The 22,757-nt window shown below is 38.3% G+C and overlaps 2 protein-coding genes across 3 annotated transcripts in view; one reads left to right on the top strand and one right to left on the bottom strand.

The window, feature by feature from the left end:
* Positions 1-737: 737 nt before the first annotated feature.
* Positions 738-22,757, bottom strand: part of pi4kab (phosphatidylinositol 4-kinase, catalytic, alpha b) — a 31,724-nt gene continuing 9,704 nt past the window's right edge. The window contains exons 17-55 of one of the 2 annotated variants that reach the window (XM_008418123.3): positions 22,388-22,491; positions 21,629-21,797; positions 21,493-21,543; positions 16,750-16,858; positions 16,048-16,184; positions 15,832-15,965; positions 15,650-15,732; positions 15,500-15,570; positions 15,290-15,414; positions 15,132-15,213; positions 14,620-14,703; positions 14,258-14,347; positions 14,053-14,172; positions 12,899-12,913; positions 12,659-12,751; positions 12,418-12,574; positions 12,216-12,343; positions 11,957-12,115; positions 11,113-11,264; positions 10,908-11,015; positions 10,671-10,798; positions 10,379-10,495; positions 10,201-10,280; positions 9,899-10,098; positions 9,625-9,715; positions 9,134-9,301; positions 8,965-9,018; positions 8,752-8,872; positions 8,511-8,640; positions 7,576-7,719; positions 7,407-7,477; positions 7,208-7,311; positions 7,005-7,109; positions 3,452-3,577; positions 3,239-3,359; positions 2,396-2,555; positions 2,058-2,147; positions 1,877-1,960; positions 738-1,780 (exon numbers count right to left, since the gene is read on the bottom strand). In XM_008418123.3, coding sequence (XP_008416345.1) covers positions 1,729-1,780; positions 1,877-1,960; positions 2,058-2,147; positions 2,396-2,555; positions 3,239-3,359; positions 3,452-3,577; positions 7,005-7,109; positions 7,208-7,311; positions 7,407-7,477; positions 7,576-7,719; positions 8,511-8,640; positions 8,752-8,872; positions 8,965-9,018; positions 9,134-9,301; positions 9,625-9,715; positions 9,899-10,098; positions 10,201-10,280; positions 10,379-10,495; positions 10,671-10,798; positions 10,908-11,015; positions 11,113-11,264; positions 11,957-12,115; positions 12,216-12,343; positions 12,418-12,574; positions 12,659-12,751; positions 12,899-12,913; positions 14,053-14,172; positions 14,258-14,347; positions 14,620-14,703; positions 15,132-15,213; positions 15,290-15,414; positions 15,500-15,570; positions 15,650-15,732; positions 15,832-15,965; positions 16,048-16,184; positions 16,750-16,858; positions 21,493-21,543; positions 21,629-21,797; positions 22,388-22,491 — 4,317 coding nt within the window. In that variant the 3' untranslated portion in view covers positions 738-1,728. The remainder of the gene's footprint in view (positions 1,781-1,876; positions 1,961-2,057; positions 2,148-2,395; positions 2,556-3,238; positions 3,360-3,451; positions 3,578-7,004; positions 7,110-7,207; positions 7,312-7,406; positions 7,478-7,575; positions 7,720-8,510; positions 8,641-8,751; positions 8,873-8,964; positions 9,019-9,133; positions 9,302-9,624; positions 9,716-9,898; positions 10,099-10,200; positions 10,281-10,378; positions 10,496-10,670; positions 10,799-10,907; positions 11,016-11,112; positions 11,265-11,956; positions 12,116-12,215; positions 12,344-12,417; positions 12,575-12,658; positions 12,752-12,898; positions 12,914-14,052; positions 14,173-14,257; positions 14,348-14,619; positions 14,704-15,131; positions 15,214-15,289; positions 15,415-15,499; positions 15,571-15,649; positions 15,733-15,831; positions 15,966-16,047; positions 16,185-16,749; positions 16,859-21,492; positions 21,544-21,628; positions 21,798-22,387; positions 22,492-22,757) is intronic. The other variant, XM_008418124.3, reaches the window with a different exon arrangement.
* Positions 17,126-20,900, top strand: serpind1 (serpin peptidase inhibitor, clade D (heparin cofactor), member 1). The gene is made up of 7 exons (XM_008418122.3): positions 17,126-17,233; positions 17,327-17,590; positions 17,741-18,384; positions 18,464-18,612; positions 19,633-19,757; positions 20,192-20,336; positions 20,415-20,900. Exons 2-7 carry the CDS (start codon positions 17,328-17,330, stop codon positions 20,604-20,606), a joined length of 1,518 nt encoding a protein of 505 aa, XP_008416344.2. The 5' UTR covers positions 17,126-17,233; position 17,327; the 3' UTR covers positions 20,607-20,900.

Genomic DNA, 22,757 nt, shown 5'->3' with positions numbered 1-22,757 from the left:
ATATTAAAATCTATAATGTTTAGTTCAAATACAATCCTATGTTGTAAAAAACATGTTTTAAAAAATAAGAAATAATGTAAGAGATCACAGTTGTTTTTCATTTCAGTTTAAGATTATGTTTTCTTTTTAACTTGTGTTAAAACATCAGTTTCATTTTCCTTCTTTCCGCTTTGTTCCGTAAAAAACTCAAATAGGAAGAACATTTTACTGGAACAATGTTGCATTTAAACCTTTAAATTCAAATACAAATTCAGGACAGGAAACATGGATTATTCTCCAACTCTCTAAACTAGTCAACATGTTTCTTGAATGTCAGGTGTTTCTGATACAGGTTCGTAAAATCAAAATTGATTTTAAACTAAATCTACCACCAGATGTCCCATTTAAGATTTATGTTGGAACATAAAAAATTGTTAAAATTGTGATCATGTTTTACTTGTAAAGAATTGTTGGTATCTATGCTACTTTCAAGATATTTGCTGTCTGCTCGTAACAGACAACAAATAATTGTAAAGCTTGTGAAACTATTTGGTATACAATACACATTTTGTACTTTTATGTACAGTAGCAACAATTTCCAAAGGAAAGTTTTTCTGTTTAAAGAGCCAATGTCAAGACACGGTGATTTAATTTATTGAAAGTGGATATAATACTTTTGTGTGTGGCCTAAATAACGTTGAAGCTGCAGGTTGCAGACCCAGAAGTGTGCAGCAAATAAAATGCAAAGGGAACAAGAGTTTCTTTTTTTAGTTAATAGAACTTTATTTAATTTTATATCTGCATTCTCCTTCAAAAGGCAAGAAAATAGAAAAGGAGACAGAAAATGAATCATGAATATAAATATACAAAGAGAAGGTTTGTTTTTACAACCAGTAACAATCAAGAAATTAAATTAACCATATTTGACATGAGGCACAGCCATCTGAATTACGAAAAGCAAATTCTGCCAGAAGCTGCATTGGATACAGGCCAAATGGTAAGTAACATTTAACTTCGTGCAACTGCCCAACATTAAAAATGTACCATAACATTGTCCCACAGGCAACAAAACACTTTGCTTCCAGTGCACCATCTTCTCCTTCCCATACTTTGGCAAAGCTACATATTTACAAGTCAGTCTTGATGTTTTCCACAACTTGTCCGCATCGTTTCTCCCGTGGAAATGAAAAATATGAAAAACTCCAAAATACACAGTGACACACCCATGCAGATACAGTCAAGTCTTTCTGTAAAAACACACTGCACAGGTCAAACAGCTCCAGCTGGTCCATCGAAAAGAGAAGCACAGTAGTAGTACAGTCAGGATGTAGAACAGGATGACTGAATAGGCCACATTGGTCAGAACTGATACGGGTTTACTTCTGTTACCATAAAACATCCACTGACAGTCAAATTCCAAACCCCAATTAAAATCATCAGAAGCCACATTCACAAATAGTACAATTAAGAACTTGGCACAAACTCTGACAAACTATTTACTGAACGTGCAGATTAACGAGAGATACTCGTTGAAATACACAGAAGTCAAGATGCTAGTGCAACCGTAAAGTAATTAGGAGTAAGTTGATTTCAACATAACACAATAAATAAAGGATGATAAAGCAAATATTAGGGACAATATCCAACAACCAGCAAAAACAGCAAAGTTACAATTTCGAGACGCGAATTCAACAAAAGGCACATACATTATGTACCGGCCAACAGATGCACATGCTCAGGCACTGACGTTTAGTACGGGATCTGGTTTTGGTAGTACTGGAGCATATCGTACGTTCGGCTCCTGTGCAAAACAGAAAAGAGGAATCAGTCAGAAAAAAAATAATAATAATTCTGGAGTCTAACATTAAAGAATGAAACGAGGATCAAATTCACCGACCTGTTGCTGAGGAAGCAGTTCTGGATGACTTTAATGATGAAGGAAGCTGCATCTTTCTCACTCAAGCCAGGGTTGAATCGTTGACTGCATGCGCAGAAACATTATAAGCAACAGCAGCAAGTGGTATTTTAAACACTAGTGTGTTCATTCACTAAATCACCAAAAGTCGAGCGGGACTCACGTGAGTAGTTTGATGGTCTGCCCTCTGAAGCAGGGAAGTCCTGTGTCCAGCATGAGATTTACTAAAGAGACCACGGCGTCCATGTAGGGCCTGAATCAATGCAGGAAAATGGATTATTATTATTATTATTATTATTATTATTTCAAAACTATCTCACTGTGCAGTAAACAGTTACTCTAGGCTGGTGGTGCTCCCTCTAGGTGATGGACAATGTCAATACAGGAAGTCACAAGTTGGTTCCTGATATTTCTTTGATTAACTAAACATTGCCTGTTTTTTTTATCAGTCCTCCTGAGATTGGGGACTAAAGATGGGCTTCGGTCTCTTTGCGAGCTCACCTCACAGCCAGGTATCCCCTCACACACATCTCCATGAACCACTTGAAGGGAGTCGCCTCCATCTTCCCACCCATGATCATCACCATCTCATCCGTCAGCTTGATATCCGGCTCCCAGCCGAGATTCCCTCCAGGAGAACTTTCAAACATGAACCCAAAGTCTAAAAGGCAGAAACAGCCACAAACGTGATGGTTAAAGGTTTGGGACTAGCTAGTGCAAGGCAATAACATGATATTTTGCCACTATAAATACACATGAGGCTACTTTAAAACAGCTATAAATATTGTGGATAAAAGATAAAATAAAAGGAATAACTATACATTCAAAGATTTTTTTTTTCCACTGTGGCTATAATTAGTGATGCCCAACAATTTCTAGAAAAAAACTTAGCTGATATATACTATATTTCAATATATACTTTACTTTTTAAAGCACTCATTTTCTAGACATATTTAATTGGCAACACATAATTTCTGGCTTCCCAGAGGTATAAATATGTCAGCGCCTCTCTTTTTGTTATAATAAGAAAGTTGAGAGAACGTGGGATTTAATTAGGGAAGATGTGCGTTGATATCAGAAAAAAGAGAAAACTCAAACTCACTGACAGAACTGCAGCAAGAAATTTAAAATTCTACTTTATAAATCAAAAATAAATAAATTTTAAGGTTCTTTTTTTTCTTTTTTTTTTTACACATCTTCACCAGGAGTACCAATATATGTGAAAGGCTCTTTCTATTTTGCAAATGTTGCCAGACTTTTTAAAGTTTTCTTTCCATGCACAAATGTTAGGCGAAACTGTTGCAAAAACATTCCAGAGAGACGAAAACAAAAAAGATGCCTCACCGATGTGAATGAGATGGCCCTGCCTGTCCAGCATGATGTTGCCGTTGTGTCTGTCTTTTATCTGCAGCAGGAAGAGCAGCAAGCTGTACGCCGCCATACTGCGGATGAAGTTATATCGTGCCTGGAAAGACAAGCGTTAGTGGGGATGTTAGTTTACACTGCAGCGACAGGATCGTTTGGATGAATAATGTCAGGAAGCCTCTGTGAGTTTACCTTCTGAAATGCGAGTGTGGATTCGTCTCCATACTGATTCCTGAAGTAATCGTACATGCCAAAGTCGGTCTGTCGGCCCAGTTGGTCCCGAGACTTGCAGTCTGGGATGCACTCAATCACTCCACACTAAGAAAGCAGAGATATTACATGTATATAAAAAAGGCTGAATTACAGAAAGTATGTTCAACACTTGATTTTAACAGTTTGTAGTTTCCATTTAAGGTGTACTCTGTAGTAACTAAGTAAATAAGGATCATGCACATTTTTCATATTAGGACCACAATTTCCAGAATGTTCAGCCCCTTTAGCTGGATTTCAAAGTTACATTGAGAAAATCACATCACTTTAAATTTAAATTTAAACTTGTAAAATAGTGATGCTTTCAACCTGCTAAAACAAGACAACGTGTGCATGTATGTGTGTGTCTTTTAGACCAGTGTTTTTCAACCACTGTGCCGCGGCACACTAGTGTACCGTGAGTGACCGTCAAGTGTGCCGTGAAAATTATCCAGCTTATAGTCTGTATTTTCCGGACTATAAGCTGCTACTTTTTTCCCACACTTTGAACATGCGGCTTTTCCGTGGATTTTTCTTCAACCACCAGGGGGCTCTTTAGCAGGAAGTGAATCATTGGAAGTCAAAATGGGAAATCAAAGAAGAAAGCGCTCATTTTCATTTAGAACAAGCACATACTAGCAGCATGCACGACGGAGAAATGTTTTCAAACTCATATGATGCAGCTTCTAAGTTGAGGAGTATCGATCTGGCAGTACAGGAGGGAAATAAAGCCGCTGCACGTAAACTCGGCGTGAACAAAACCGGATTTGGAGACGGAGATCTACGTCCTTAACATATCCAGCAGTTATTAGGACGCAGCCCTCTGCTGCCCTCTGCTGGGTCCTTATGGGAAACCGAGAGCGGAAGAGATACCAGCAGTCTGTAGCCCGGTGCGGCTGATATATGTAAGTTTCCGGGGGGTGGGAGGGTGCTGTTATAGTATGGTGCGCTCATAGTCTGGAAAATACGGTAATTAGTCTTAAAAGATTTTTTTTGAAAACAAATTAATTATCTGCAAATAATGCCATCTTTAGTGTCTCTGCTGTAGTAGTGACTAGCGGCGTAATCATGTAATTTTATTATCACTAGATGGCAGTAGGTACATTCATTTTAGGGTGATTCTTTTTTTGCGGCAACATTCCATGACCCCATGTTTTGCTTACAATTATTTTTTGTAAAATGTGCCAAATATTTACAACAAAGTATTTTAATTATACATTTAGATGTTTGCCATTATTCATATATAAATGAAATGCCTTTTAAATATTATTTTGTTCTTTACACACCTTTTTGGTGACTGACATGTTCAATTTCATGTGTCCCCAGTGCAGCGTAATAGACTTCCTCATGACATTTAAACTATAAAATATATATATATATTTATGTCTTTCTTCAATAAGTTGATTGACTGGACTAAACCTTATTTTAATATGCAATTTAATCTACTGAAACTATTTTCTCATTTGATATTTTCTTTATATTATGCATGTCCCAGTACTAACTTTCCACCCTGTTATGATGTTTCATTTCTGCCTTCCAAAAATCTAAAATTCCATAAAAGCCATTTAATGAAAGTGACATCAATTGGTTTTGATGTGAATTCAACCATGGAAAACAAAGTAAGCTTCAACTGTCACTATCTCTGTACTTTTTCTTATCTAAAATATGTTAAACCTGTATATGTAAAGCTTAAAGTTCCACCCTGTTATGATAGATTGTGAAAAATGTTTATTCAGTAGAATTTAAAAAACATAATATTAGATTTAGTCATTAAAGGTTTGTTATTTTGTTGAAGGTTAGCTAGCTAAATGGTGACCACATAAAGAGCTACAGGTAGATTAGTTAGAAAGTTCCACCCTGTTATGTTCCACCCTGTTATGATAAGATTGTGAAAAATGTTTATTCAGTAGAATTTAAAAAACCTAATATTAGATTTAGTCATTAAAGGTTTGTTATTCTGTTGAATGTTAGCTAGCTAAATGTTAACCACACAAAGAGCTAAAAGTAGATTAGTTAGAAAGTTCCACCCTGTTATGTTCATGAACCAAATAAGGTAGAAATTAGGGTGGAAAGTAATAATTTTAAGTCAAATAATAAAATTTCAGATGATGGAATAGAGTTGCAGAGTAGTCTGAGGTATTATCAGATGTCTTTGCCATTTGTCTGTTTTCATTTCACTAGTTACCCCCATTGACTCCTGTGAGGGGAACAATGAGTTCCTGTCATGGGAAAATCCACTACAGGGATATCACCTGTTTTTGCCAAATAGAGCCAGGACAAATACTCTACCTACACTTTGACTTGAAAGAGGCAATCCTGCAACTAATAATGAAAATCATCAGATTTTAGAATCAAAGAGTAGATTGATTTTCCAACCTGTTTTGGGACAATCCACCATGTTATGTTCCATTCCACACATGTTTTTATTAAATATTGTTACAGAAACATTAAGTACTGTGATTTTTTCTGTGCCATGTTGGGAGTTGAAGACCAATAAATGCAAATATTGGTATAAGTTTTTAAAATTACCAATATTTTCAATGCTGTCAGTAATAATGAGTAAAAAAAAACTTTTTTTCTTTACAATACAGTCATAAATGATTCGTAACTTCATGATGTGTTACAATTTCAAGAATAAAACATATTATATAGTAAAAGGGACACACTCTTTTTAAGAAAAGTCATTATTTTTCAAAATTTAAATGTTTAACTATTTGTTGTCTATATGTAAATGTTTATAAGAGGGTGGAACACATTCAGAGACAATGGTGAAAAAAAACACATGTAATTATTAATTCATCCAACCCTGAGCTTGCCCTTTATTAATTTCTTATTGTTAAACATGTCAGTGTTGTAACAAAATATTTAAAACTTAAAACATTAATAATTTTTTTTTTTCAAAAATCCTGAGGCCAAAATATTGCCGCAAAAAAAGAATCACCCTTAAAAACAAGATAATTACACACCACAGTGTTGTGGAACTGTTCAGGTGTATTTTTGAAGTGGACATGTTAAGTGCAATTTGAAATAAGAAATGTAAAATATGATGAAAATAAATTTTTGTGTTTATTTGATTCCTATTCAAGACACTTTGATAATGATGACTATATATGTAATATATTTTGGTTGGTGGTGTGCCTCGTGATCTTTCCAATTAAAACAATGTACCTTGGTTCAAAAAAGGTTGAAAAACACTGTTTTAGACAATGTGACAGGGTATAAAGTATCTGCCAAATATTTTTCCTTTCACTTATTTTCTTTTCAGATATAAAATAAATAAAAAGGGATGTAATTCCACACTATTTTAGACTTTATAGGAGCCCTCTGTGAGTCGGTATCTCTTTTTTTACGAGGGTTTTGAGTTGGTATGTTTTAGTTCTTGAAAGCTTTTGTACAATTAATTTGGACTGGCTATCCTCCTGTACTCCCTTTGCCTACAGGTACAAATCTTGTGATATTTTTCGACTTCCTAGTGTCAGGAAGAGTAAAGTCTTACTCCAGGTGCTGTGGCGACCACTCTGTACGGAAATACATAGAGATCCAGCCCCACCATTTGGAAGATGTTCTTGAACAGGCTGATGATCTGCAGAGCCAACATGTCCTGAAAACACACAAACAGACAAAATGGTAAGAAAAAGATCATCTGTTAAAAGATAATTTGTGATGACATCCGGGAGGGTTGATGTGAGCAATCGAGACCTGTCTGCAGTCATCTCCAACTTTGAAGATTGCCGCCTGCCAGCAGGCACTGGCCTCTTCCTCGACGTCCGTCTCGTCCTCAGAACGTAATTGGCACCGAAGACCTGAAGGAAGTTGTGCAAAATATTGAGAATGTATAAATCTTTACATGTTCTGGGCAATTTATCACACAAGAGTTGAATACTTTAACCAACAGTACCTTCTTTTTCTAGCTCACTCACTCCACATCTCTTAACTTTGAACTTGGCCAAGTATGGTGCTTTGGCAGCACTGAGTAAAGGTGCAAGAAGGAGAAAATGATTTTGAAACTTTTTACATACAAAGATAATTTCCTAATACTGATCGTTTGTGGTTGATTTGTAACCCACCTCTGCATGGGAGTACCGGACTTATAATCTATGTCCAAAACTATGGCCTCAGGGTTACTGGGAAGATAACAGCCACACTGGACCTTAATCTGCGCCAATGCCTCCAGACAGGCCTTCTTCCTCTCTTCCCCTTTACGAATAGGTCTGAAAAAGACAAACAAAAACAAGTTAAAAACAAGTTTTCCAATCTTTGTGTTTGAATGTTTGTTACTTAGACTACCGAGCTCTGTGGGCATCAAACTAAATGACTTCAGACCACAAGTGACAGCGTTCTTCTGATGCAAGTCACAGAGGAGAGTCACTAATACTGAGCGGAGGCCTGGGGACGGCAGCGAATTCTCCCCTGTTGTTGCAATTAGTGCTGTGATGAGGGCAGAGGGGAAACTTTCCGTCTCTTGTGAACTGACAGAACACCTTCTGTCAGAAACCAGCTCATTGGTTCCACATATTCACTGACATATGATAACAAAGCAAAGTGTTTTCCAGGGCAATAGATAATGAAAATGACAGAGGAACAAATAGTCACTAAATTAATGAACAACAAAGGGATTCAGAGGCAGGAAGTGAAACAAAACACCTTCGCCGTTGGGAAAACGCATCATAAACCTCAACAGATTACCTGCCGTGTTCTCCTCAACAAAAGTTACTAGTTACTCACTAGTAACTTTAAGACCGAAAGAGAAGATCGGCATTCTTTATGTTTCACTCGCTGTCTGCAAGTTTGACTAGAAATGTATGAATTGGTACCATGAGCTAAGACAGTATTTAACCAGGACAAAAGGTTAAATGAAATGGAAACCCTTACAAAGCGGACTGAGTCCAGCAGAACCGGGTCAAGTAGAGTCAGTGGAAAATGGGAACGTGAGGCTACAGGGTGGGAATAAAAACATCCTTTAAATGATGCAGTTATGTTCAGGTTTAAAGAGAACTCCTACTTGATAATGGCGGACACGTTGGTGATCTTGTTGAAGAAGTCAAACTCTCTTTGGTAAAAGTCTTTGGCTGGGCCAGACAGTGATCCGATGATCTCCTCCACCATCTCTTCCAGCAGCTCCCCGATGTCCGCTGCATAAACAAACAAAAACAAAAATAAAGAACAAACTGTTTTTTTTGCAGTCTTAACCCCTCAGGATGTGTTGTTTGTGTGCTCATGTTGATTCTGGATAAATATCTCACGGTCTTTATGGTGTCCCTCCTCGTCCAGGAACATGTTGGTCTTCATGTTCCAGATGAACTGGTGAGCCAGCAGCTGAGACTTCTGAGCGGCCCACAGGATGTACTCTCTCACATAGCCCATCTAGATTCAAATGTATGCAGGATAAAGTCAGGAGTGCAGGCACCCTGTAAGAGTTTAAATAAATTTGCCACATGAGAAAATGAAGTGCCCACCTTATCATACCGAAGGGCTTGGACAATTTGAGGAATGTAAAATAAAATAGCATCCTAGCAGCAAAATAAATGAGAAAAAAATACTTTTAATGCATCCGTTTTGACTTATTAATACAAATTTTACAATACTAATAGTAATTGTACATATTTTACGTGTGTATTTGCATACAGGAGGAAAAGAGCGCAGCACTTTGACCCCATACTGGGCCGTGAGAGGGTGAGGAGGGTACATGGAGGAGAAGTAGGACAGTCCAGTTGGTGGATCTGCTGGGGCCCAGCTCAGGATATGACTCAGTTCTGGCGAGTCGGCATCAATTGTATGGCAGGTCACCAAGAACTGAAGGAAAAAGTATGGAGAATATAATTACATCACCTGGTCAACAAGGTGCAAAGAAAAGCCTCCAGAGGAAGCTCTGTTAATGAGTCATTTAGGTGTGTGTACAAATAAAACAGGTTTACATTGTCAAAATGAATTATGTAGAACATGATTCAGCTCTTTGGGGATGGTTGGTCTCCTGTTCCTTCTTTAAACACAAAGCTCATTAAGAGTTTGTTCAAGCAGAACAAAACGACAAGGACAACAGGAACCTTCCAGAACAAAACATCAACTATGAGGTCAGTGAGTAGCTTTTAATCAAAAACTTTAAGGCGAGCGCTAACCTTCACTGCTTCAGGCACGTCACACACAGCAGCCGGATCCATTCGTACCAGACGTGTCACTTCAGACACAATGGACTTTGAGTTTTTAAATCTGAAACACGCACAACACAAAACTGAGAACGTACGCACTGATGAAGAAGCAACTATAAAGACGTAAAAAAAATAAAAGGATTCACCCTCTAAAAACTGAACTTTGATATTTACAAACAAATAAAAAACGAATACATATTTTTAATTAAACCCATTGAGGATTAATTCCAGTTTATTTGTGTACCTGGCAGGCAGCTGCAGAGCCAGGTGGGGAGATATGGTCCAGGCCATGTTGACGTTGTCTTTCCCCTGTTTTTCTGACAAACTGATGTATTTGGACCTCCAGTTGGCAATGCTGGTTTCCACCGACTGCTCTGTTGCGATGGCGAGCTCCTGAGTGGACAACGGGTTGTACCAGATCGTCAGACGTTCGATCTCACTGGCCTGGGGAAAAGCATAAAGACCTTTCATCATCAAGGACCATGTTCCGTACTTGCCTTTACTACAGTATATTTACAAATTACAAAAGTTAATGAAGATGAATACCAGTAAAGCCAGTAACAGAATCCTGCGTTTCATGTAATATTTGTGCAGCTCGGATCCTCGGTTGTTTTCTTTAGAGAGTCCTAAAAATAAAAATGACGGAAACAGACAAGTGATCTGTATGCTTATAGTAAACCAAAATAAGAAGGAAGGTTTAACTACGGTATTCTGAGAGTTTCACCTGACTTCTTGGAAATGGTGGACATCCCGGAGGTCAAAGGGTAAGTGTTGATCCATCCCTGGGCGATCTGCTGCCTCTGACCAACAACTGCGTCCAGACTGTTCCGGCTATCTGCAACTAGCATTACAGATAGGCTTTTCAATTACATCTCCTGGGGATCTAGACAAACACTAGCATCATTTGACTAGTAAGAAAACTCCTTTTAGTTGAGATATTAGTAAATTCTCCATGTGTCTGAATGGATGATTCATTTATTTCCTGTGAAAGACCAGATCGTTTGTCAATGTTCTACCTGGTGGGACCAGCTGGGTGGCAGTCAGGTACTTCTTGTCAGACAGCAGGCAGGCATAGAACTTTATCATTATGCTGATGTCTTCTCTGAGCCTCTTATCTGCCTGAGAGGGAAACCTGGGTGCAACACTACAGAAAAACAGAGATAAAATAGGCGTTTACAACAAAATATTCAGTTTAAAATCCAAAAATACAGATTTCTATTCAATCTAAACTCATTTTAAACACGCTTTTGTACCTGAAGAAGTCAAAGGCTGTGGAATAGATCTTTTCTCGCAGCATATTTCTGATAGTGGCATTTGTCACAACATCAGCATGTAGTAGAGTTAAACCCAAACTCAGCAGTCTGAAGGGAAGAAAAGTTGATGTCATACTGTACTAGTTCAGTGGTTTTTCAGTATTTTTACAAATCAGAGTGATATTTTGATGATAACAAGTAATACCTGAATCTTGGCCCAATGGCAGCAACGTGTCGGTTCATGGTGCTTTTGGATCCTCCGATACTCAGTGAAAGAGATCTCTGCAAAATGGAAATGAAGATCTCCACCTGGTCTGCACTGCTGTATTTGGCTATCTCGAACCTCTGCACCAGAAACTGAAAGCAGAGCAGGAAAAGGTTTGGTGTGAGTCAATTAAAATAGTCCAGCAGTAGGTGCAAGACTAACAAGGATGTTTTCTGTCTTAAAACAATTCAGAACAGATGTACTAATACTTTTATTTCCATATTTGGAGAGGTCAACCAAGATTAAAACAGTAGCTCATTTAAAAAGTGTGTCTGTATTAATTTAATTCATTCAACAGCTTTCTGAATGCAAACAAGATGAGAAAAAAGCCACTGAAATACAAAAATAAGCAAAACTATGCAGTCAGCGCTAAAACACTTTGACGTTTACAGTTATAACATGACAAAATATGAAAAGTTCAAGATTATGAATACTTTTTCTGTGAATGCAAACCTTTAGTCTTAAAATTTTTTAAACACCTCACTGAGAGTGCAAAAGCACATTTTAAGTGTTTTTCCCACAGCAACAACTTCTATACTAAAGAGTACTGTTTGTACGATTTGGTAGGGCTATTTTATAAGGTCTGTAAAGACCAAAACTATGAACTAAGAGTCAGGCAGGTAGCAGCTGAACAAAGTATGAGCATGTGATTTCTGATGAACAAACATTTGAATTGTGCTTCCTACAGTTCTACATTACTTTTACATTACCGTAACACCATTGAAATTAAAACATAAAAATCGAAAAAGAAAAGATCCAAACTGAACGACTGCATCTGACTGACCTCTATCCAGAGGAAGTGAGGTATGACATCGGGAGCGCAGGGTGCAGGCTGGCTTTCCTCCGAGACAGCCAGGGGTCCGGCCCCGGCTTGAGTTTCTGAAAATAAACCCATCTTCAGCTCAACGCTCATCTGCCACGCTCCGGCCATCTCACGCATGAACTAAAACGGAAAGAATTACGATATTTAAACACAAAGATGCACAGACGTTTTTTAATACATTGGTGACATATTTGTTTAAAAATACGTAGGAAATACATACTGGCACTTCCACCCCATTGTGTGCAGCAAGCAGCCATTCCCAGCAGGCGATAGCAGTTTCCATCCCATGCTCTGAAAACATCTTCAGCGGAGACCAGCACAGATGGTGCAGCAGCTGTGGATCACAGTCTGAAAGCACAAAATCGTATTGCAAATTCATATTTTGAATTTATGAGACAGAATGGCCGAGAGCTGGTACTCACTTTTGGTATTTATAAGCAGAGCGGCCATCTTAAACATGCATTGCGTGAAGGTTTCAGGGTCTTTTTTTTCAAGAGCGCTGGTCACCTGACTGATCATCAGCTTGGTAAGGTCAGAGTGGCTGTGAGTTGCTTCTGAAAACTGGATCATACCAGCCACCTAGTGAAAAAAAAACACAAACAGATTGATGAATTATGCAGTCTGACGAAAATCTGCAGGAAACTAATTAATGCTAAGCTTTACCTCTCCAGTGTAGCGGTTTCTGAGGTTGAGTGATGCCATAAAGTTGGAGTAATCCTTCTTCACACACCCTGGTCTCTCTGTCAGCTGAGTCACCTATAGAGAGAACACACTTTGTAAAACTTAAGACCAAACAGCAAAAAGCCTGTAGAGTAAAACATGCATCTTTGCAGTAACAGTTTAAGATAAAATTATTGTGCAATGCTTAAACCTTGTCTCTCTGTATTTAGTGTTGAGACCAACCTGAGGGAAAGCAGCCTAGTGTTGGCAGCACGATGGAAGACAGCATCAGTTTAACCAGTTAGCCAAATGGGTAACCACCCATTCAAGCCAACCGTCCATTGCGGGTAAGTAACCAGGTAAGCCGTATTTCAGCCAAGCAACCAGGAAGGCAGTTAAATAAAGACAAAACACAACAAATGAAGCAAATAAAAAGACAGATTGAGCAGAATGCAAGCACAGGAATATATGAGAAATGCACAGCAAGCAAAATGACGTCACACAGAGCATGCACACACACCGCATACAGTTCTGTAAGCAGGCAGATATCGGTTGTTTACAAGCCAACTGTATGGGTTTCAAACTGAATGCAACATGTTTGCACAGAACAAGACTTCATCATTGGCAAGAAAAAGCCAAGTGGCTGCTGTAAATGGCACATGTGCTCTTGTAAAAGAAAGCAATTAAAACCAAAGTTTATTAAGTAACCAGCCAATGGGCAATATAAGGTAGCAATATTTATTAAAGGTACCGGTAATATAGATATTGATGATGACCAATAACAAGCATGTGTTATGTAATTCTGTAGACTTTCAACACTCTGAAAATACATGACCACACGGCTGACATTGCTGCCCTGCTTTGGTTAAATATCCCTCAATCCTTCGAGGCATTACCGTTTCATGCTGAAACAAATATCACATGATCAATCCAAGACACACACACAAGTGACAAGATAAAAATCAACACTGCCCATTAATATCACCACAGTTTTACTCATCGCACCAAAACAGATATGTCAAAAATGAATAACATCGGCTGACATTAGCATTAATTTCTATTCATGCTGTACAAGTTTGAAAATATTTATCTTTGATTTGCCACGCAAAAATGTTCATATTTGAAAATATGTGAACCCATTTTTTTGTTTTTCTTGTTTCATTGAGGTTGTGTGTTGTATCATCACTATCCTCCAGAAAAATATGTTTTCAAATAAATTATTAAATTGCAAATATTGCCCATGATGTAAACTGCATTTGCTTACATCTAGCTAAAAGGGTTTAGTAATTGCTTGCCATTCAATGGGTATATAGCCATCTAGTCTTTATATTTGTTTAAATCTAATATCTAAAATTGTGCTGATTTGAAGTATGTATTATTGTGCATCTGTGACTCACCCCCAGTGTAGTGCTCTGCCTGTTGTAGCCTGCAAAGTGCAGAATGCTTTCTGTGGCCATGGCGAGGCCTGTGTGCTGAGTGAGTCCTGACACCCAAATCTGATGTTTGTTCAGGTACTCCTGCATGAAAATGACCAGAAAACATTAACCTCATAAAATACTTTTGTAAAGCCAATCTTGACTTGTGATAAAACAAGAAACCTACCTGTAGGTGGGACTTTGTGACTGAAGGGGCCCATTTCATTGCTTCTTTTAAGATCTCACCACAGCGTGCCGCAAAGTCCTTAACGATGCTCTGCAATGAAATGCAAATGTAAAACTTACTCATCAAGAACAAGAGCAAATATTTTCACTAAATGAGGTACAGAAATTAGCTTCACTCTTTAACTTACACACAGTGTATCATATTATCAAGAACTAATATTTGTACCAGTTATCACGAACTGTTCACATTATCTTTCGTTATAAAATATACTCTGAGGATTCACACTAAAATCAACACATATGTGTAAAATAATACTACGCTGCCCTCTAGTGTCCAAATGTGGTTTCACAAGCCAGACTCACCTCTCGGGCTTCATATGTGTCTGGAACAGTAATCCTGTAAGGTGTGTCTGGAATGTCATAGTAAGGCTGATCCTTGTGAATGTCCTAAATAAAGAACAAGGAAATGTATCATCTATTACATAACTTCAAACATTTAAACCATTACAACTGCTGGGCCAGGAGTCAAAAATTACTTCTTAACATCAAGTGAAAATAATGCCCTCTAATGCAAGTTACAATAATGCTTATTGACTGTTATATATTTAATTTAAAAAAAAAAAATCAAATTCCTGCCTGTTCTTCTAGTTTATTTCCAAAGTTGTTTTTTGTTTTTGCTCTTATACTTTGATATTCTACCACCTCAGGTTCAAACTGCACAATTTTTCCATTGAACACATTTAAAAATTTGGAAAAAGTCCTTGTTTTGTGTCTGACCTTTATATTAAGTAGAAACCTGAGCAACTGAGAACAGCAGCTTTCAACAATCATCACATTGAGGAATCCCCCCCCATCAGCTCATAGTGCATACTTACAGCACTTAAAGACAGAGAGAGTGTCTGCAAAATATCCAACATGGTCATTAGGACTCTACCACTCCACAGAAGATGAGGGAAGCTTTTAAGGGACACAAAAATTAGCTGAGACAATTATTTATTAAAAATCTGAGCATATATAAACTAAGTCGACTCACGTTTCAGCCAGACCAGAGAGGTATTTGTCTGCCACCCTGCGGATTCTCTTGTGAGTGTGGTTAAATTTGACCAATAAGAACTGAGCATGTCGCTCCAGTTCCTCTTCATGCTCTTTATTTTTTGGCTAAAACAAGAAAAAATGCAAAAATGCTCATAATCCTAAACTGAAGAATTAAGTCTTTGCCTGTTCTGAGATTACTCTCTTCTACCTTTTCAGCCATCATCTGGAGGAAGACATCAAATACCTTATCACCCACACAAATGATGCACTGCAGCATTCCTACAGGGAAAACATTGAGTACAGGAAGTTAATCATAAACGACAAATAATATGTGAACTAAAGTAGTTTAAGCCCTCACCAGATTTATCTTTTTGGATGGCTTTGTCCTCAAAGTACCGAAACATCACCTGGAACCTGTCAGCATCATTGGATTGGGACATCCTGACAGTAAAAGTGTAAGAAACCTATCAAAGAACTGCACATACCAATTTTAACATATCAAGGAGGAGACATGTCAGGTGTAAAGGCAGATGAGCTGACCTCATGTATTCTAACCGGTAGACAGAGAGCAGGTAGGTGGACATGGCGAAATCCAGCTTGTTGATGAGGACGGCGCCTTCAGGAGAAGGGTCGAGCAGATTGATGATTGTGGATCGCAGATCACTCAACTCGGACTAGAAGACAGAGATTCACAATCCAACAACCTGCTGCTGCAATTTAATCAAATTTGGAGCATGTAGATATTTAAGAGTGTACCGGCGTCACTGTGTCATTTTTCAGAGCTGAGTTGTACTGCAGCTCAGAACGAAGAGGCTCTCCACTTGGGAAGGTAAGGAGAGGAGATTTTGTGGCGATTTCACACACGCCTTCGTACCATTCCTCTGGCCAAAGCCCTGAAAACACAGCACATAAAATATGTATTAACAAACTAATGAAACAGACCTACATTGACTAAGCATATATCCATGACACAGTAGTTTTGACAACCACCTTTAGCTACAGTACATTCAAGTCCCATCTCCTGTATGGCCTCAGCCTGTCATGTCATCATGGAAGACTTTTGGCCCACAATTCTTTCACAGATTGCTTTGTTTTTTTCTGCTCAGGTTTATCCAAACACATATTTACAATCAAACTGAGGCTTACAATTTGAGTGGGTCTTTGTAATATGTCGATTTTGGTCTTTTTTCCCCATATTTTTCTAAACAAGCTGCTCTGTTTAGGATCCTTTACCCGTTAATGACTCAGCTGGGGCTGAACTTCAGCTGTCAGAGAGATGGCTTCATATCTGACACTAGGATACTTGTGATCAACTCTTCATATGGTTTTGGTAACTTATGGCCAATAAAGCAAGCCAAAATTTGAAACTAAGCGCGAACTCTTTTTATTTTAAGTCCTTCAGAAGTGCTGAAGTTTTGCAAAGATGATGAATGCAATAGGAGTCAATCTCCTGCTCACCTGATCCTTCCACAGCAAAACCCATAATCACAGAGTACAACCAGAAGTCCCTGAAAAGCTTCTGGAGACGAGGTTTGGCCTCCTTTATCGGTGGTAGTCGCCTGGTCAACTGTAAGTTTGAAAAAAATAATAGAAAAATTATGACAAATCCGGGATAATTACTACTCCAGAGGAATAAGTTTAACTATTCCCAATGCAAACAGCTAAATGCAAGAAACAAGTCAAACAAAGACCTGCAAATTAGACAAAACGTTTTAAAAGGACGTTAGCATGGATTAAATTACTTAATAATGAATCCGAATAAACATTTTTTTTAACAAAGGAGATGAACTGTGAAGAGTTAAAGGTTTTAGTCAGTCAGCGGACTTTTTGGACTGTTTGATCTGGTCTATTTGTTCAAGAGAAGCACACATCAAAGTTCAGTTTTGAATTCTTCGTCCTACAAACAAAATCAGCACAGAACTTCCCACCAGTCACAGCAAAGGTAAGACACTTTACAGGCGGCTAATTTACATTCATTGAAACATAATTTCATTGAAACATTTTGCTCTAAACATTTTATTTGCTCTGCCTTCAGGATGTGGGTGTTCACCGTCATTTCTGTGGTGTGTTTGCTGGCCAGTCCGTCTCTGGCCGGCATTAAAGAGCTCAGTTCTCATTTCAATGACCCAAATCCAAACCCTAGAGGCTCACAGCCAGGTAGTCCAGTGGATGTCGAGGCCATTCCTTTGGACTTCCACAAAGAAAACACCGTCACCAATGACCTCGTTTTCGACGGCTTCGAGGATGAAGATTATATTGACTTTGATAAGATCCTGGCCGCAGGAAGTGATGATTACATGTAAGCTTCAGGGGATTTGTTTGTGTTGGATAACCAATTGAGAATAACTTTAATAATGGGGTATACACAATCTCAAACTAGTATATTTTAGGACATAAATTCCAGTTTAATTTATTTTGAAACATGCGTTATGAATTTAATCATTTTCAGTGAGGGGGATGAGATCGACGAGATAGCTACACCGGCCCCAGACATCGACATCTTTGCCGAGTCGTCCGACCCGAAGATTCGCCGAGCCAGACTCCTACGGATCTTCCATGGTCATTCTCGCCTTCAGCGCCTCAACATGGTGAACGCCCGCTTTGGCTTTAATCTCTACAGAAGTATCCGTAACGACGTCAACCAGACTGACAACATCCTGCTGGCACCTGCTGGGATCTCCATCGCCATGGGGATGGTGTCTTTAGGTGCTGGATCTGAAACTCACCATCAGATCTACAAAGCCTTGGGATTCGCAGAGTTTGTCAATGCTAGTCATCACTACGACAACACAACAGTCCATAAGCTGTTCAGGAAGTTGACGCACAGGCTTTTCAGGAGGAACTTTGGCTACACGCTCCGGTCTGTCAACGATGTCTACCTTAAGAAAAACGTGTCAGTAAAAGAAACCTTCCGCACCGAAACGAAGGCCTATTATTTCGCCGAGCCACAGTCAGTAGATTTCAGAGAGCCAGCATTCCTGAGCAAGGCCAATCGGCGCATTGAAAAACTAACCAAAGGGCTGATCAAGGAGCCGCTGAAGAGTGTGGATCCAGATATGGTGCTGATGCTACTTAACTACCTGTACTTCAAAGGTGAGAGAAATACAATTTTACAATGAGGTAATGTCAAAGCATAAATGCCAATGACAGCCTTTGGTCCTTGTACAAACAGGGACGTGGGAGCAGAAATTCCCGAAAGAAATGACTTACTACCGAAACTTTAGAGTTAATGACAAAACAAACGTGCGCGTGCCAATGATGGTGAACAAGGGGAACTACCTGGCTGCTGCCGACCACGAGCTGGAGTGTGACATCCTGCAGGTGGGTGGCTTTATACAGATTAGAGCTGAACAATATCAGGAGAATTGAAATAATTAGTTGAGTATTCCAAGGACAACGATTAACCCACGTTTTTCTCACCACTCTCTTTCCTCTCCATCATCATGAGGCCATGTTAGGATGATTCCACCATTTTCTATTAGCTTTAGCCTTTTGGCCAAGATGTAGATCAGGTGTTGGTGTAAAAGACAGTGGGACTTCATCTGACGGAGCTAATAAATCGAGTCACAGAGCTTGAATGCAGGATGTCTGAACAGTCATAGCCTACCAACTATTGCACTCGTAATATTACACATGTTTTCACTCAGTGAGTCAAAAACCAAAATCTTGATAAGTGAAATGCTAAAATTGAGATGTGATGTGGCAAATCAAAGATAAAGCAACAGCTCCACTTATCAAGCACTATTAGATTTTTGTCCTCAGACAAAAATGGAAGAAATTCAACAAGGAAAAAAAAGCCTGGAGAAGCAAAGTTTTTTCCAAACTCATCCAGGCCCAAGAAACATTAAAAGCAAATTTCAGAATTTTCAGGACTGCTTAAGGACTCCTCTATCAATAAATATCCAATCAAGTAAAATCAATAAATAACTTCATAGTAAAGATGTATCCTTTACAAAAGTGGGTGGAAAAAAAACAGTTTTTCAACAGGAATTTTAAATTGATTGAGTCAGAGCAGGTCAAATGGGCAAAGGCAGGTTGGTTTTAAGTCTGAATCCAGGAGGATTCAACAGTAACTGCTTTGTTTTTTTTAATTAAATGGGCTAGAGGACCATGTAGGGAGACTAGAAAAGCTGCAATGTTGGTTTTTCTCCCCTGTTACTGTAGACATAGTTTGTAGACTGATGCCTTCGTGATGACTGATTGCCCTGAATAGTTATTACAATGACAATGGAGATTGAATATTTTGTGCAGCTCTAATCTTTATATTCAACAAGAATGTCTGACAAGCACACAAAATAATCCATGATAAACTAACCAGCATATAAACCTTCTTATCTTCAGCTTCCATACACAGGAAACATCAGCATGCTCATTGCTTTGCCAAGGAAGATCACTGGCATGAGGATGCTGGAGCAGCAGATTTCACCAACTGTTGTCAACAAGTGGCTCAAGAACATGACAAACAGGTCGGTCACAAGCAAATATTTAAAGTGACCGTATTTGACGTTTACAAAGCAGTTCATCATTGCATTTACTGTTACACAAATGGACAGAAAGAAATAGTTGTGAAGCTGAGTAATCACTGCAATAGGGACTTATTGGATTTGCAAGAGAACATTTAAATTTAGAAACCTACAAAAACGTCTAACAGTATGAACGTTAAATAGAAATGTCCTGTTGCAGTAAATAAGCTGTTATCAAAGCTGTTAGCAAAGACATGCAAAAAACTGGAAGATGTATTATTAGACTAGTAAAACTGTTTGTTTATATCTTCAGCAACAGGGTAAATATCAGCAAGGTAACACAATATTTACTGCTGTTGATTAATAAACTTTTCAGTGGAAATGGTCCAGATTTAGTTGTGCTTAATTGTGACGACAGCATCCTTTGTCTCTGCCAGGACTCGCGAGGTCTCGTTACCTCGCTTCAAACTGGAGCAAAACTATGACCTGATTGAAAATCTGAAGGAAATGGGACTCACTGACATTTTCAAGGAGAGTGGAGATTTCAGTGGAATGACGTCAGAAAAAGTTGCCCTGAACTGGGTGAGTAAAACAGCAATGCCAACATCAGGGTCTTCACCATCTTTTTATATTCTGAAATATTTAATGGTGTTATTGCAGCTGAAGCACCAGGGAACCATCACAGTGAACGAGGAGGGAACAGAAGCTGCTGCCCTGACTCAAGTGGGGTTCATGCCGCTCTCCTCTCAGATTCGCTTCACAGTGGATCATCCGTTCCTGTTCCTGATCTACGAGCATCGCACAGACTGCCTCGTGTTCATTGGCCGAGTGGTAAACCCCTCACAGAACTGATCATCTAAACAATTTGAAACAACTTCTCAGGAGTCTCGTTTCTTTTTCTAAAACAATTTAGACTCAGAATGAACACTCAAACTTCTTCAAATTGCTCAAAGTACGAAGTCTGTTTGATTGGCTCACTGAATGCTTGTTATCTGTCTGTTAATGTTTTATAATTTACAAGCTAGGTGGAGACGTGTGCAGACATTATTATGTCTCTGTAGATACTCTAATGCTGTACCATGGTGGTTTAAAAACAACCTGTAAAAACATCACAGATGTTGAGATAATAAAATACATAAAACCAAATCAGAAAAGAGAATAAAATCTGTTTTTGTTAAGATTCTTCTTAAATGAAGAAAAGTGTCTAAATTTGGTTTAATAACTTACTTTGAACTAACCTAAAACTCCTGAGGTTAAAATAATGATAGTTTTTAATACAAAAACACAAAGAAAGCATCAAATTGAATTTTACAGCCACAATATGCTTACAGAACTTTAATATTCTTCTTACAGATGCAATTTGTGTTCATAATCCCCAAAATATAAATGTTGCTATTACCCGGTCAGAGGCTGCTCTGCTCAAAATATGTTTGCCTCAGTCTTGCTCAAAAAATTATCTTACATGTTTTTTTTTTTTTTTTTCCCCCATTTAGAAATCCATAAAGTTTGAAAATAATACATATTTAGTCATAAATCTTAGTATTGATTCCTTTCTAAACTTTTGATGTTAACTGATTTTTGACACCTTGAATTTAAAACGGCTGCAGTCATGATTTTGTTGTTTATTGTTTTTGATTGTTGTTATTTTTCTTATTCTTTAAGTAAAAGTAAAACACTTTTACTTTCGGAATTAAGTCAAAACAATTTGAATACCAAGCGGCTCTAAGCACTCACTTACCACAGCTATGACTGGAATAAGAACTCCAAGGTTCCCAGCACTACTGGATGCCTACAGAGAGAAAACAATTATTGACATAAAAAAGCAAAGTGTATTTTCCTTTTGTGTTTGGATGCTGAGGCAGTGGTGCACACACCTTCAGTGCTGTTCCCTTATCAGAGGCCCTTTCACTTGCTCTTTTTCCTTCCAGTCCCAGTTGGACAAAAAGCTCTAAAAGGTTCATCAGCAGCTCGTCCACCAGTTGCTCCCCCTGCAGGTTGGCTGCGATGTTTGCTAAAGCATTGATCACAGCCAGAGAGCAATGCCTTGAAGGGAAAAAGGTTGGATAGATGAAAAAACGCCTGGGAACAAGCTAAAGTCTACATAAACATACATTTAGGGCTAAAATTACAAACTGCCCCTTAGTTAAAAACATAATGAAGTTATTGTTTCAAGTTTCTTGAGAGGCCAAAGAAGAAGTTTAATGGCAAACGATAAACCTCCAATTTGAGAATTTAAAAGAAAAAAAAAACTCTCCCTTCATTAAAATCATAATACAGTTTAATCTGGTTTTCTTTTTTTTTTTTTTTTTTTTAAGATTTTCTTACACAATACTAAACTGAAAGACCTCTGCATTGAGAGGACAAGTAGGTGGTGGAAAGTTAAAGTATTTCATATAAAGAGGAGAACAAACAGTTCTCCCGTGAGACACTGGAAACGTTGGATGACGGTAAAGCCTTGAAATATAATCCTTGACATAACATTCTTTGTGGAAATTTCATTTGGAGTACTTTATACTGAGAGGGGCCTCTTACAGGTGACTGGGGAATTTTTAGTATCCAACACATGGCAAATAAAATCTGATGCTAAAATATCAGAAACATCATACAAAAATATTTTTATGATGCATCCTGACCTGTAGCCATGATCTCTGTGGTCTTTGGTGGCTGAGTAAACCACAGAACTGGCTTTCACGCTGATCTGCTGAAACAGATTCCACACCTCCTGGTAGATGTACGTCTAGAAGAAAAGAAGACGAGAGGTAACATGCTAATCAGTGAACTGCAGACCTATTTCAAACTCCTAAATGTAGTTCATCACAATCAACACTGGCTGGTTGTCACAAGATACCCTATTAAAAACCAACTGGTGTGTCACATATTCAACGGGTGAGCAATTAGATAACACCCACCAGATGCACAAGAATAGCAACACTCAAGTCCATCTTGTGACAATATATAATCTTCCTCCTCTGCCACCAAACACACACATTTAAGCTCTATGCA

The sequence above is a fragment of the Poecilia reticulata genome, chromosome 9 (assembly GCF_904066995.2).
Source record: "Poecilia reticulata chromosome 9, P_reticulata-male-v2, whole genome shotgun sequence".
NCBI classification, from domain to species: domain Eukaryota; kingdom Metazoa; phylum Chordata; class Actinopteri; order Cyprinodontiformes; family Poeciliidae; genus Poecilia; species Poecilia reticulata.
Note: the sequence above shows the minus strand (reverse complement) of the source record. Positions and strands in the feature narration are given on the sequence as shown.